The 14089-nt window shown below is 57.2% G+C and overlaps 2 protein-coding genes across 4 annotated transcripts in view; both read right to left on the bottom strand.

The window, feature by feature from the left end:
* AFAP1 (actin filament associated protein 1) overlaps nt 1–3011 on the bottom strand; it is a 45559-nt gene extending 42548 nt beyond the window's left edge. The window contains exon 1 of the mRNA XM_049782547.1: nt 2927–3011. The gene's annotated coding sequence lies outside the window, so the exon portion shown is untranslated. The remainder of the gene's footprint in view (nt 1–2926) is intronic.
* A 3897-nt stretch (nt 3012–6908) lies between these two features.
* The window catches only part of ABLIM2 (actin binding LIM protein family member 2), a 61271-nt gene continuing 54090 nt past the window's right edge, over nt 6909–14089 (bottom strand). The window contains exons 19-22 of one of the 3 annotated variants that reach the window (XM_049782566.1): nt 11893–11947; nt 10370–10377; nt 10219–10299; nt 6909–7071 (exon numbers count right to left, since the gene is read on the bottom strand). In XM_049782566.1, the coding sequence (XP_049638523.1) occupies nt 6958–7071; nt 10219–10299; nt 10370–10377; nt 11893–11947 (258 nt within the window). In that variant the 3' untranslated portion in view covers nt 6909–6957. Of the gene's footprint in view, nt 7072–10218; nt 10378–11892; nt 11948–14089 lie in introns of all 3 variants that reach the window. The other 2 variants (XR_007499618.1, XR_007499619.1) reach the window with 2 other exon arrangements.

Here is a 14089-nt window from a genome sequence, read left to right as displayed (position 1 = left end):
AGGGTTCAAGGCTCACTCCAAGGAGGGCAATGAGACAAGTTCAGATAGTCCCAAGGCCGATGTGCCTCTGGAAAGGTGGCCACCACACTGCTGTCCACCAGCCATGCTGCCAAGGCAAAGCCACAACCCACCAGAGGGGTTTCTGGAAGAGCTGAACCCAAGCTAAGAAAACCGGAGTCCCTCTTTTTTTTTTTTTTTTTGGCGGGGTGCATACCAGGCAGCATTCAGGGGTTATTCCTGGCTCTGAACTCGGAAATGACACCTATCTGGTGCTCAGGGTACCATTTGGGATGCTGGGGACTGAACCAGGTCCACCACAAGCAAGGCAAATGCCCTTCTCGCTATGCTATTACTCCAGCCCTGGAAAAACAGACAGCCACCCCAGCCTGCCAGCAAACAGCACAGCCCATGAACAAAGCACTTTAACAAATAAAAAAAACCAGAGACAACTGCAATAAAAGACAACTGCAACCGCCACTGAGTCAGATTCATTACTCGGCAGGATGGCCACGCGGAGCAAGCAGTGATCCTCTAGTGTCACTCCCTGAATCATGCAATCAGCATTGATATGTCCTGTGTGCATGTCTCATCTGTCCTGCCCAGAGCCCTGAGGCTTTGAGAAAACGGAGCAGGGCGGATTCCTTCCCCTCACCCCTAACAGAGAGAAATCTTGGAAGGGGCTAAAGGTTTTCAAGGACTAACGGCTCCATCCCCCAGAACAAGGGGCTCACAGGGCAGGTGATGGGATGATTTATCTGGTCATCGGTTGAACAGCCTTGAATCACCAACAAAGCCACTAACCTACACAAGGCACCTCCCAGACTTGCCCCAGTAAAACTCCCAATGGAGACGGAAAGACAGACAGACAGAGAAGGGGGGAGGGAGGGAGTCAGTGACCGTAGCCCAGCTGGCCGGCTTCCGTGGACACTTGGGGGGAGGGAGGAAATAGGGGTGATCAGAGGTCCACACCCAAAGGGCTTCATGAGGGGAGCTGGCGAGGCAACTTGATAGTGAGAAAATGCTGCAGAGATACCAGCTATGAAGACTGTGTCGGAGAGTATGGGGGCTGCCCCATACTTGCACTGCGGGGCCCTTCACTCCTGTCGCCCAGCACCCAGATATTCAAGGGGAGCTTTTCCTGTGGAACCCTTGACCAGCTAGCTCTCCTGAGCAAGCCTGCCTGCCAGCCCATTTGCTTGTCCCCTTCTATATTTGCGGAGATGGAATCAAAGATTTAAGATGCTGGACCAGGAGGAAGCGTGACCTCCAGTGAGAAAGCCTGAGCAAGCCAGAACCTCTGGGTTCCGGGACTGTGAAATGCTTCATTCTGGGGTCTGGGAGAGACCCCCTCACCTCAACTGAAGGCCTGCACCCTCCCACACTTTGCTATGTCCAGCCCTGATGAGCAGCTCGAGGGGGTGGGGGCACCCAATACTGAGGGGGAAAGGTGAGAAGCTGAGTGGAAGGGTAAGAATTGGGAACTACAGCCCCCAACACAGAGGCCGGACACCCTGCAGCTATGCACCCTCACGTCCCCCTGGGTTTCCTCCCACTCTGAAAAGTGAAGTTGTCTGTCTGTAGGGATGTCCACCCGGTCCCCCAGGACAAGGGAGCTGAAGCAGCTGGAGGGGAGGAAAGGAGGATGAGCAGGAGCTTAGGGGAGCAAAGGGGGTAAAGGGAGTGGGAGGACAGAGCCCCAGTGGATTCCTCCACCCGCCCAGGCCCTGGCCTTGGCCCTTGGGCAAAGCTGACCTCAGGCTCACTCTGGGCCATCAGGGCTGTGGTCCTGAACCGCCTCCTCTTCCTCCTCCTCCTCCTCCTCTACCTCTTCCCTCTCTTCCTGAGCCCTCTCCAGCCCGCCAAATTTCTGGGCGCGTTCCCTGGGCTCTCCAGGAACGGCCAGGGGCGGCTGCAGAGTGGAATCTGGCTTTCCACACTGTTCGTTCCCCGGCCCAGTCCCAACGGAAGGAGGCCGGAGGGGGCTGCAGCCCTCTCCAATCCAAGGCGCTGCTGCTGCTGCTGCGGGCCAGGCCGCAGGAAAAAACCCGCCCAGGCCTGGCTCGGGGGCTGTGGGCAGGGCAGGCCCGGCCCTTGACAGCCGGATGAACGGATGAACGGACACTCTGAGGAGGAGGAGAAGGAGGAGGACGAGAGGGAGGAGGGAGGGGAGAAAGGAGAGGATAGGCCACTCTAAAACCAGCAGCCTGGGCCCTGCTTGGGGAGATGGATGCTAAAGCCATGGCACCCCTACCCGCGCAGGGACCCCTCCACGTGGAGTCCTGATACAGGGGCAGCCCGGCTCGGCTCGCTGGGCTACCGGATGCCCAGGAGGTCCACGGATGCCCAGCAGGTCCACGTCGAAGTCGGGCGGAGGGCAGGGCCAGCGGGGGGCGGTGGGAAGGGAGCCGGGCCTGCGCCAGGGGCGCACATGGGAGGACACTTGGGCCTGGGGGTGGCAGCAGCGTGGCCACGGGGCTGGGCAGGAGTCAGGGGCAGGGGACAGGGTCAGGGGACACGACAGGATAAGGAGGCAGGGAGCAGGGGCTGGGGACAAGGAGGCAGGGGACAGGGGCAAGGGGCAAAGGACGGTGGCAAGAGACAGGGGGCAAGGACAAGGGGGCAGGGGACAGGGGCTGGGGACAAGGGAGCAGTGGGCAAAGGATGGTGACAGGGGACAGGGGCAGGGGGCAGGGGCAAGGGATCAGGGGGCAAGGGCAGTGAGCAAAGGGGCAAAGGACGGTGGCATGGAACGTGGGCAGGGCCAGGGGCGCCAAGGAGGGAGCCGGGCCCATCTCCACCGGTCCGTGCGCGCAGGGCGAGGCGGCGGCCACGGCGGCAGCGACCCATCAGGGCCACGCCCGGCCCGGCCCACGAGCCCACCCGGACCCCGGGGACCCCAGCCCGGCCCGGCCCAGCCCTGCCTCACCTCCAGGCCCTCCTGCCGGGCCGCGATCGCCGCACAATGGGCCGGGGAGGCGGCTGCGCACGAGGCGAGGCGAGGCGGGTCCCGGTTCGGCTCCCGCTCCGGTTCCGACTCCGGGCGGACCAGCTGGCCACGCCCCGGCCACGCCCCGAGGCTATCCAGCCAATGGGGAGAGAGCTGCTCGCGAGGGGCGGGGCCCTGGGAACAAAGGGAGGCGGGGCGGGGCGGGGCCCGGGCCTGGGGTGCGGGGTGGAGGGTTTGGGGGTCTCAGAGTCCCCCCAAGGCCAGCTGGCCAGCCTAGGCGCGGCCTGAAGGCGTTAGGAAGCCCCCCGTGGGTCGTGCTCGTTCCCGGGGCACCCCTCAGCAGGGTATAAGGGCTGCTTTACAGAAAGGGAAACTGAGGCTAGAGATTGCCCTGGAAACACAGTGACCTGACCGGGAGGGGTGGTCTGGCGCTCTCTCTGCAAATGTTGCGCAAGAAGAAGAGAAGCAGGCTATTGAAACCCAACGCCAAACGTTTGTGATCATGCTGCTTAAAGATATTATTTATATATATATACAAAAGAATATAAATATAGAAATATATATAATATACATATATAATTATGTATAATATATAGATAAAAAGAATATAAGTATATATAAAATGTATAAATAATATATAAGTAGATAAGTCATATATAATATATAAATATGTAAAATATATAAAGAGATAAAAATATAAATATAAAAATATATAAAGAGGGCCCGGAGAGATAGCACAGCGGCGTTTGCCTTGCAAACAGCCGATCCAGGACCAAAGGTGGTTGGTTCGAATCCCGGTGTCCCACATGGTCCCCCGTGCCTGCCAGGAGCTATTTCTGAGCAGACAGCCAGGAGTAACCCCTGAGCGCTGCCGGGTGTGACCCAAAAACCAAAAAAAAAAAAATATATATATATATATATATATATATATATATATATATAAAGAAATAATAAATAGGGCCCGGAGAGATAACACAGCGTCGTTTGCCTTGCAAGCAGCCGATCCAGGACCAAAGGTGGTTGGTTCGAATCCCGGTGTCCATATGGTCCCCCGTGCCTGCTAGGAGCTATTTCTGAGCAGACAGCCAGGAGTAACCCCTGAGCCACACCGGTGTGGCCCAAAAACCAAAAAATAATAATAATAAATAATAGATAATAGATAAATTGTATATACTATATAAATATGTAAAGTATATATAATATGTATAAATATATAAGAATATAGATATAAAAGATATATAAAGAAATATATAATATATAAATATACAAAAATATATTATATATAAAAGAATATATATAAAAATAATAGAAGGGGCCAGAGAGATAGCATGGAGGTAGGGCATTTGCCTTGCATGTCAAGAACGGTGGTTCAAAATCCCAGCATCCCATATGGTCCCCCAAGCCTGCCTGGATCGATTTCTAAGCATAGAGCCAGGAGAAACCGGAGCGCTGCCGCATGTGACCCCTCCCCCCCCCCAAAAAAAAGAAAGAATAGAAGCAGGGGCTGGAGCCATTGCACTGCAGGGAGGGCCTTTGCCTTGCATATAGCTCTGATGGTTCCCACCCCATATGGTCATCCAAACCAGCCAGGAGTGATTTCAGATCACAGAGCCAGGAGTAACTCCTGAGTACCGCCAGTGTGCCCCCCCAAACCAAAACTAAATACATAAAAATAGAATGCCTGTAGTCGCCTTCGCTGATCTTCACCTGCTAGAAGAGGCCTCTGGGCTTCTGCTCCCTTTCTACCAGCGGTCCCACCCACCCAGGCTCAGGCCCTGAAGTTAGTGTGCTGAGGGTCAGGATCACTGTAGGGGGTCCTTCCCTGGCCCCACGCCCAAGGGTACTCTCAGATGAGCTCTGTTCCCATTTGCCCTGTCCCTCCTCTATGCAAGATGTGACAAACGTTAGCACCACATTCCTCCTGGCAGATGGACTCATAGGGTCAGGGTCAGCCCCTTGGAATAGTGGCTGATGGCAGCAGAAAAATTAACCCACCCTCCTGCCAAGAGGAGGGACTCTCCTCTCGTGCCAAGGCTGGCACCCCTCGGCACCCAGAAAGCTGCTGCACCTGACAGCAGTGTCCAAGTCCAGCTCCCCACAGCAGAGTTAAGAGACGTGAGCAGCACAGCAGACTGAGTGTGTCATTTGTTAACATGGAAAGTCGATGCCTAATTCATGGCCGAGCTGTGCCCACTGCCACACCTATGGTTCTGGCCGCCTCTGGACAAAGCAGGAGCCCGATGGCCCCAATGCTAAATAGCGGCGCCCTCTCACTCCCTCCAGCCTCCTCCCAGACCCTATTTCCGTTTACCCTCCTGGGCTGGTCGCTCCCTCAGGCTGCTCCCCAGGTTGACTCTGGACTGTGTGTGGCTCGTACCCCAGCGGGCACCCCAGCACACCCAGGAGTCAGGAGATGTGGTGGCAGTCTTTACAGCAGAATGCAGCCATGCAACACCTGTGAATGCCCCCCCACAACGTGGGCTCGTCAATGTTCAAGTCTCCACTAGCAGGTGTGGAAGACGCTGAGGGTGCCCATGGGCAGGAGGAGAGTGTGGCCAAGTAGAGGGGAACCCAAGAGAAGAGGGGGCCTGCCAGGAAACGGGGTAGGGTGTCAGGGCATGCTCTCACCCAGCTCTGCATTGGTGCCCACTCCATGGTGCCGGGGCACATAGGTAGTCCCTCCCTAGGTGTTTCCACAGATGCTCCCTCCTGAGGCACTGCCTCCTCAACAGCTGCTCCTACAACAGTTCCCTTCTCCCCAAGTGCTCCTGGAGCTACTCCCAGAGAGCCCCACTGGCCATAGGAGTAGCCCTGGGAACATGGGCAGGAACTTGGGGTCCTGAGACTCACTGACATGGCTGGGACCAGGATAGAGATGGTGACTGGCTGGCTGTGTCCTCATTTAATGCTGAGGGTCTTTGGGGGTGACAGGTCTTGTGCTGGGGACCCAGGAAGGGTCTGTGTGTCCCCAGGTTGCAGGTATGATCTGTGAAGATGGGGTGATGCGGCTGCCAGCCCCTGGGACCAGCCCCCACTGGATCTGCCCTGGGGCCCCCAGACGTGGCCCCTGCCCCAAAATCTGAGACAAGTGGTCATGCAAGGTGAGAGCTGGGATCCCTGGCCGCCCGCAGCCCCTGATGTCCTGAGTCAGGGTGGAGGACGCAATGGAAGAAGTGACTCTGCTGCCTAGTGGCCGACACCGTCTTTATTGCCCAGGAAGTCCCGTGACATCGCCCTCGGGAGACACAGGGTCGGTGTACAGCAGCAGCAAAGGAAGCAGGTTGGGAACTTGAGCGTCCCTGGGTGGGCGAGCAAAAGAGAGCAGGTGCCGAGGCTGTGGGTGGGTCACCTGAACCTTGCAACCCACTGCCTGGGGGCGGCTGATTGTACAGCCTCTGCTCCCTCAAGACCTCCAGGGGACATTCAGGAGGATCTTGTGGGGACTCCCAGCCCCTACCTAGCTCTAATGGGGTCTCCCAGCCCATCCACAACCTCCCTTAGGGTCTCCCAAGACCCAACAAGAACATGGGTCTCCTCACACAGACGTACAGACAGCAGGGTGGGGTGGTCCCCAAGGAAGAGGCAGGGGGAGCAGGGCAGAGACAAATGGGGTCCTGGAAGAGGCGGGGGCACCGGGGTGGTCGAGGCCCTGGGCTCCATAGTCAGGGCAGGCAAGGGTATCCATAAAATAAAACTCTGATACTGGGAAGCACTTCCAGGCGTGGGGAGGGGCTGGTGTGGAGGAGACTCCAAGTGCAGGTGGGGCCTGTACCCCCAAAAGCTCCACTGTGTGTGACACTGGTGTGTCGGGGCCCTGACGACGCACACTGCAGTGAGGGGAGCCATTAGTGATGCTGCTGCGGCCTGAGCAGCAGAGAGGGAAGGGGGCAAGCGTGGCCTGGTGGCCCTGATCTAAGGGGAGCAGCACAGCTGAAAGGGGAGGAGAGGTGCTTGTCCTGGCCCCCCACCTGGCCCCAGTGAGGAGAAGCCAGAGCCAGGCGGGGAGTGGCTCAGAACAGCAGCGCCTTCTTCTTCAGCTCGTTCCTCTTCCAGAGGGCCAGCCGCTCGAACTCGGCCGCACTCATCCCGAAGGCGGCATGGAAGTCCTCCGGGGACAGGTGTCTCTTCAGAGGGACACAGGGAGGGGCAGAGTCAGAGCGGCCACTGTTGGCCCAACTCACTCCTCAGGGAGGAGCTCCAGACTCCTCCCTGAGGCTCCCTCCAGACTCCAGATGCCAAGTCTCTGCTTTGGGGGAGCCCAGCAGAGCTTAGGGGACGCTGAGAAGTCAGGTCAGAGTTGGAGCTCCTGTGTGCAAAGCTGTGTTCTAGCTCACAAGCACACGTGTGTGTGTGTGTGTGTGTGTGTGTGTGTGTGTGTGTGTATGGAAGGGGACATGTACAGTGCCAGTGGCGCGGTCTCAACACAACTTTCACTTCCTGTGGCTTTTCCACAGCAGGGATGTCAGGGAGCATAGCACATGCCCTCTCAGCAAAGCTACTGCCAAGAAAGGTGCTGATGGCTGAGAGGGAGGAACCGGTCCCCATGAAAGTCAGGCGGCAGGCCACAAGGCCTTCACACTGTGCCTCCTGACAGGATCCCAGAGCACACAGATACACACACACACACACACACACACACACACACACACACACACACGCAGGCAGGAACACACCCACATGAATATGCATGAACACACCCACCAAACATAAGTGTGCGCATAAAAGAACATATGCAAACATACATGTTGCTCACACAATGCATTGTGTACATGTACTTAAACATGCCTCTACACACTTTAAAACACATGCAGACATATGCAGACATACTAGCTTACACATGTGTGCATGCTCACACGTATACTTATTACAAATGTGTACCCACCTGCCGTACTCACAATACGCCCCCCACATAATACATACTGCACACTCGCACCCACATACGCATCTTCTGCACGCACACATGCACACAGGCCCTGTCACAACAGGACAATTTCTGTGCCAGCCAGCCAGATGATGAGGGGATGGGCTGAAATAGGGGACTGAGGGCTAAGGAGCCCCAAACCTTCCAAAGAGACAGCACCCACCTCCAGGGTCCACATCACAACCTCCCTGTGGCCAGGCCCAAGCTCGGGCCTCCTAACTAACCACCTGCAGGCCCCTCTCTGAGCCCCACCCGGGCTGGGAATTCCCTTCCCCTTCCCTGGCCATGCAGGAGGACCACCCCCTAGTCTACCAGGGTCCAGTCAGACTGGCCAGGCGAGTTTGGACAAAGGGGCCTTTCTGCCTGGGCCCCAACTCAGCACATTCCAGCCCACTCAGGTGAGCACTGAGCAGGGATCTGGGGAAGCTTCCAGAAGTACAGGCTCTCCTCCCAGGTGTGTTCTCCCCCTTCTGGAAGCAGAAGAGGCCCTGCCACCCCTCCCAATAGGGGAACAACCCGTCTGGGTCTGCCTGCAGGGACTGACGGGGAGGGGCTCTCTGGAGGGTCATCCCACAGAGCAGCTCCAAGGGGGTCTCAGTGTCCCTGAGTCCTACTGTGTCCCCAGCAGCCAGACTCTTAGTCTGGACCTCATAATCCGCATCTGAGAGGTGCTTGCCTGCCACCTATATCCCCTAGGCTTGTCTCTGCAGGCACTCTTGCCCCAGTCATATGTGTGTGACTGTGTATATGAGTGTATGTGAGTATCTGTACGTTTGTGCATGTGTGACTGCAATGTGTATCTGAGTGTGTTGTGTGAGGGTATATAGATATGTAATATGCGCACCTGTGTACACACCTGCATTCGCCCTCATACACACCTGCACTCACCTTCACACACCTGCTTTCATCCTCACACAGCTGTGAACACACCTGCATTCACCCTCACACCTGTGCACACTTTCACACACCAGTTCACACACACCTGCAAAAAATGCTGCTACACAGGCTTCACTGACCCACATTTTGTGGGGGGGGGGTCACACTAGACTGTGCAGCCAGGACCACGCAGTGTTGTGGGAGTCATCTTCTATCCTCTGTTGTCCCTGCCTGTCTACTCTGCAGTTACATGGGTCAGCACACAGATGTTCGAATAACTAGGGTGCTGGCAGCAGACCCCTGTCGCATTGAGAGGATAGGCGCCCCATAGGTACCATCCCCAGTGGATGAATCCCCTCAGCTCTTGCAATCAGGAGTGGTATATCACAGTCAGGAGTGGGAAGGGGCTGGTGGCCCCGAGTAGCCAGGGATGAGGTCATCACCGAGCCCCTCCAGCCTGGCACACCACTGGAACAGGCCAGGAAGGGGTCCTGAGTTTCACTTGGTGCAGAGCCCACAGTCTGGCCCTGCAGCCCCATATCAGTGTGACTGGCATATGGACATCAAGGTGGGCAGGAGCTGGAGCATGTGCCAACAGCTGCAGCAGGTGCAGGAATGAGTACTGACCCTATCGGGCCCCAAACTCCCCACACTCCACCCACTGGGCACAGGGAGCCTGTGAGAGATATCCAGGTCCTTGTCCTGCAGCTTTCAAGAACTGGAGACAGGTGGCTAGAGCAATAGCACAGCGATAGGACATGTGCCTTTCCTGCGGCTGATCCAGGATGAACCAGGGTTTAATACCCAGCATCCCAATGGTCCCCTGAGGCTGCCAGGAGCGATTTCTGAGTGCAGAGCCAGGAGTAACCCCTTGAGAGCCACTGGGTGTGGCCCAAAAACAAAAAATAAAAACAACAAAAAACCCAAAGAACTGGGGACGGGCCTCAGGGCTCGGTGGGAGCAGGGAAGAGCTTGGCTCCAAGGGGTGGGCCACGTGTCCTCCTGCCCCTGCCCTGGAGAATGTGCTGGGTTCCTGCATGTCCCCTGGCCCTGCTCCAAAAATGTGCCTCCACTTGCAGTTTCCCTCCAACCCGGCTGCAGGGTGACAGACCGGATGAGTGCACCCGGGTGTGGCCTCCGGAGTTTGGTGATTCAGCCCGTTACTCAGTCCTCAGGGCTTGGAAGGGCTGGCCAGGTCCTGCCCCTCCCCCCCATTACCCCATTGGGCTCCTGTGACTCTTTTACTACACTGTACACAGCAGGAAGGGAAAGGTAGTCGGGGAGTCCCGTGCCAGCTGGGCGGGCCTGAGGGTGGCAGGTGCCCAGGTCCAGGCCGGGCACAGGACCCTCCTGAGCAGCTCCAGGACAACTGAGTCCCAGTGGTACTGCAGTATCCGGTCTGCACTCCAAGACCTGTATAGAGTCAGCTCAGCTCTCGGGGTGCCAGGGGCAGTGTGGGGGAGCCCTTCCATACCTCCAGCCTTGTCCGGTCCACATCCTTGGGCAGCTTGACGCGGAGTCGGTTAGTGACAATGAGGGCTTCATAGGGGTACACCTGGGGACAGGAGCGCAGCTCAGCACAGGGCAAGTGGTGCGGGGCGGGCAGCAGGGTGCGGTGGCCTTACCTTGTACTCTGTAAGACAAAGGGGACAGTGTGGGCCTGGGGCAGGTGCGAGCCATGGAAAAGGGCCCCCTTGCAACAGGTGGCCATGCATCCTCTCCTAAGTCCTATGGGGCCTCTAGGGGCTACGCCCCCCAGAGCAGGCGGCATGGTCAGGAGGGAGGAGACGAGCCCACGCGGGGTTCAGGGCTCCGCTCCTCTCTGTGGAACCCTGAGAGCCAGTTTTCCAGACATGGCCAGGGTGGGCCAGAGGTGGCCCCAGCTTCACACCCTTCAGACCTTCCTCTGGGACCGTGCCCCAGCCCAGAGTGCCAGGCTCACAGGCTAGGCCCCCGAGAACACCAGAGTAGCCCCCTGGCTCACTGAGCCCCACAGCTTGCATCTCAGGATGGTCCTTCGAGGGCCACAGAGGGGGCTGTTCCCGAAGTTCGGCAGCCTGACCCTCGGGGTCACAGACAGGCCAGGTGCTGCCCAGCCTAGCATCCCCGTCACCCCAGGAGCACAGGCGAGTGAAGTGACACAGCGTGGGACCTCAGGCAGCCACCCCTGCTACACGCTCGGGGCCACACCTGACACCAGCCACATATGTCCTGGCTGATGCCCAGGACTGTCCCTGCCCCTCCCCAGATCTGGCCAGGCCCCCGGTCCCACCGCAACTCCCACACAGACAGTACCGCCGACGGGCCAACCTGGCACGTGCCAGAGACCAGCAGCTCTCGGGAGGGAGAGCGAGCGAGCGAGAGAACAAGCAAGGGAAGGCATCTGCTCAGGGATGGGGAGTGAGGGCCAGAGGGAGCAGAATGCCGCGGGACAGGTGGGCATTTGAAAGAAGAGCACCTCTCAGGAATGAGGGGGACCGGCATGGGGAGCACCTGGGGCAGGAGGGAGCTCCTCACAGAGGGAGCCCCTGTAGAGGAGGGAGCATTTCAGAGAGACGGGTGCACCTCCAGGTATACCTCAGGCTGGAGGAAGCACCTATGAAAGTCCCTCAAGGAGTAGGGAGCACCTCCAGGAGCACCTGGGGGTGAGGGAGTTCCTCCGGGAGTACTGGGGAAGGAGGCAGCACTTCAGAGAGAGGGCATCTATGGGAGCACTAAGGAGGGAGCAGTGCTGGGAATACCAGGCGAGAAAATAGCACCTCTAGGAGCACCTAGGGAGGAGGGAGAAACTCCAGGAATACCTATTGAAGGGAGAAGTACTTCAGAAAGAAAAAGCACCTCTAGGAGCTTCCTGAGGAGGAGCACTTTAAGGAGGATGGAGCACCTCCAGGAGCACAAGGGAGAAAAGAGAAACTCCAGGAGCACCCAAGGAAGAAATGAGCACTTTAGGGAGGAGCAAGCACTTCCAGGAGCATCCTGGGGAGAAAGGAGACTCCAGACCAGTCCCTGGAGGACAGCTGATGGCTACAGGGAGAAACTGGAAAAAGCATAGCCCTATGGCCCTGGGGGACACCATTTCAGGGAAGCCTCATGAGCAGGGTGGGCTTCCCTGCCCAGCCAGAGACCCGTGTGGTCCCGGTTCTTGTACCTCGCGTGCCCCAGCCAGCATCCGGGTCTGCTCCCCAGGGGGCTGCACTGGCATTCTGGAAGAGAGAGAGAGAGAGGGCAGCGGGGGCCAAGGACATGTGGGGGCTGGTCCACGAGGGGCCTGCTCAGCCTCGGGCATGGGTGCCCATGGTGCCCAGCTCAGCGAACCGTGTGCCTCTCTGCAGCTGGCACTATGCAGGCTGGCTGCCTCACCAGTGTCCCCATCCCAGGCAGAGCCCCTGCTCCTGGCAGCCCCATCCCCAGGGCGCAGTGGGGATGGCACAAGGACAGTGAGGACCTGGACCAGCCTGTGTCCTCATGCCAACATACTCGCACAGTGAAGCCAACATGGGCTACGGGGCTCCCCACACCCTGGGTGTGGCAACATAGACTTGTGAAAGGACAGGAAGAGATCACAGACATCCTAACAGGGAAACTTTGGCCATTGGGCGGAAGGAGGGAGGAACAGAGGGGTCTGAATGGGCATTCTGTTTTGTTCTGGGTTCAGGCCACACCCAGCGGCGTCAGCACTCAGGTTATTCCTGGATCTGCACTCCAAATCACTCCTGGCAAGCTTTGGGGGAGATGTGGGAGGTTGAAGAGATGGAGACTGAACCTGGGTGGGCCCTGTGTCAGAAGAGTGCCCGCCCTACTGTGCCATGACTGAATGGACATTTTTGAACATTTTGTGGCTGTTCTCCATGGACATTTCTCCCAATGTGGATTTTCTGGAAACATCCTAATGCTGACAAGTTCGAGCATCCTTCTCTGATACCATCCACGGCCTGCCAGACCCTCTGCCCTTACCCCACCCCCAAGGGATTCAAGGTCAACTCAAGGGCGCTTATCCTGGGCATGTGAAGGACAACATTGTCCCCTGGTGCCCAGTGCCTGGCATTGCAGCCGTCATGTCCTTCCCAGCACACATCCACAGGGCAAGGAACTTGGAGACCCACCAAACAGCTTCACTCAGGTGTGTCATCTGGAGGGGTGACCTGGCAGCCTTGAGGTGTGAAGGGAGCTGGAAAGCTCTGGAAAGGTCCTGATCTGAGATCAGGTAGCCTCCAATAGGGCACCTCTGCCCGAGTACTCAGCAGAGGTCCTGAGGGTTAAAAAGCCTCACTCCCAGGGCTTGCTCCTTTTGCCTGTGAGACCAGCAAGCCCGTGATGGGCCCCATGTCAGGAGGTCCAAGAGGTTCAGACACTGACCTGGATGACACAGCTGTGCATGGAGCTGTGCGTATGTGAGCGCTGAGCTTTTTCCTTTGAGACCTGCTGTTGAGGCTCTCCACCCAGTGCTCACGGCTGCTCTCTCTGCAGACCACCCAGGCCCAAGCCCATTCCACCAAATGGCAGCTGCGTTTCCCCCCATCCACCCAGTAATGGCAGCGCACTTTCACTGTCCATCCTGAGTATGACATCTGAAGTCAGGGTCACCCACACCTGCTGCAGATGTCTGGTACAAAATCCAATTACCTCAGACCCATCACGCCCTGAGCACTTCCCACATCCTGGACTGTCCTATGTGCAGGAGAAGACAGCCAGGCAGGTCTGTCCCGCCTGTCTCACCTCCTCACTGAGGTCAGAGGGCACGGCAGTCAGGGGGCCTGCCTGGCGGAGGAGGGCTGGGTACAGCTCATATGCTTCAGGGGGGCAGGCTCCCACAGGATTTGGAAGACTGTCCCCACAAACTCATTCCTCCTTCCATCCTACCTCCCTTCCTAACTCGCTCCTCCCTAACTCACTTCTCTCTCCTTCCTAAGTCCTCCATCTCTTCCTCTCTTTTCTTCCTCCCTAACTCCCTTCTTTCCTCACTCCTTCCCTCTTAACTCCTTCCCTCCTCCCTCTTTCACATCCTTCCTCCTTCTCTTTCCTCTTTCCTTTCTCCCTTTCTTTTTTCGTCTCTTCATTTCTTCCTCTTTCTCCTTTCCCTCTTTCACATCCTTCCTCCCTCTCTTCCCTCTTTTCTTTCTCCCTTTCTTTTTTCATCTCTTCATTCCTTCCTCTCCTTCTCCTTTTAAACAATATGGGGGATAGAGTCACATCTAGCAGTGCTCTAAGATAACTTATGGCTCTGTGCTCTGGATCCCTGGTTGTGCTTGGAGAACCATATGCAATGTCAGGAATTAAAGAGGTTGACTCAGTGTGTAAACATCCCTTGGATCCTACTTTTTTATTTGTTTTGTTTTCTTTGGGGG

The sequence above is a fragment of the Suncus etruscus genome, chromosome 10 (genome assembly GCF_024139225.1).
Source record: "Suncus etruscus isolate mSunEtr1 chromosome 10, mSunEtr1.pri.cur, whole genome shotgun sequence".
Classification (NCBI taxonomy): Eukaryota; Metazoa; Chordata; class Mammalia; order Eulipotyphla; family Soricidae; genus Suncus; species Suncus etruscus.
Note: the sequence above shows the minus strand (reverse complement) of the source record. Positions and strands in the feature narration are given on the sequence as shown.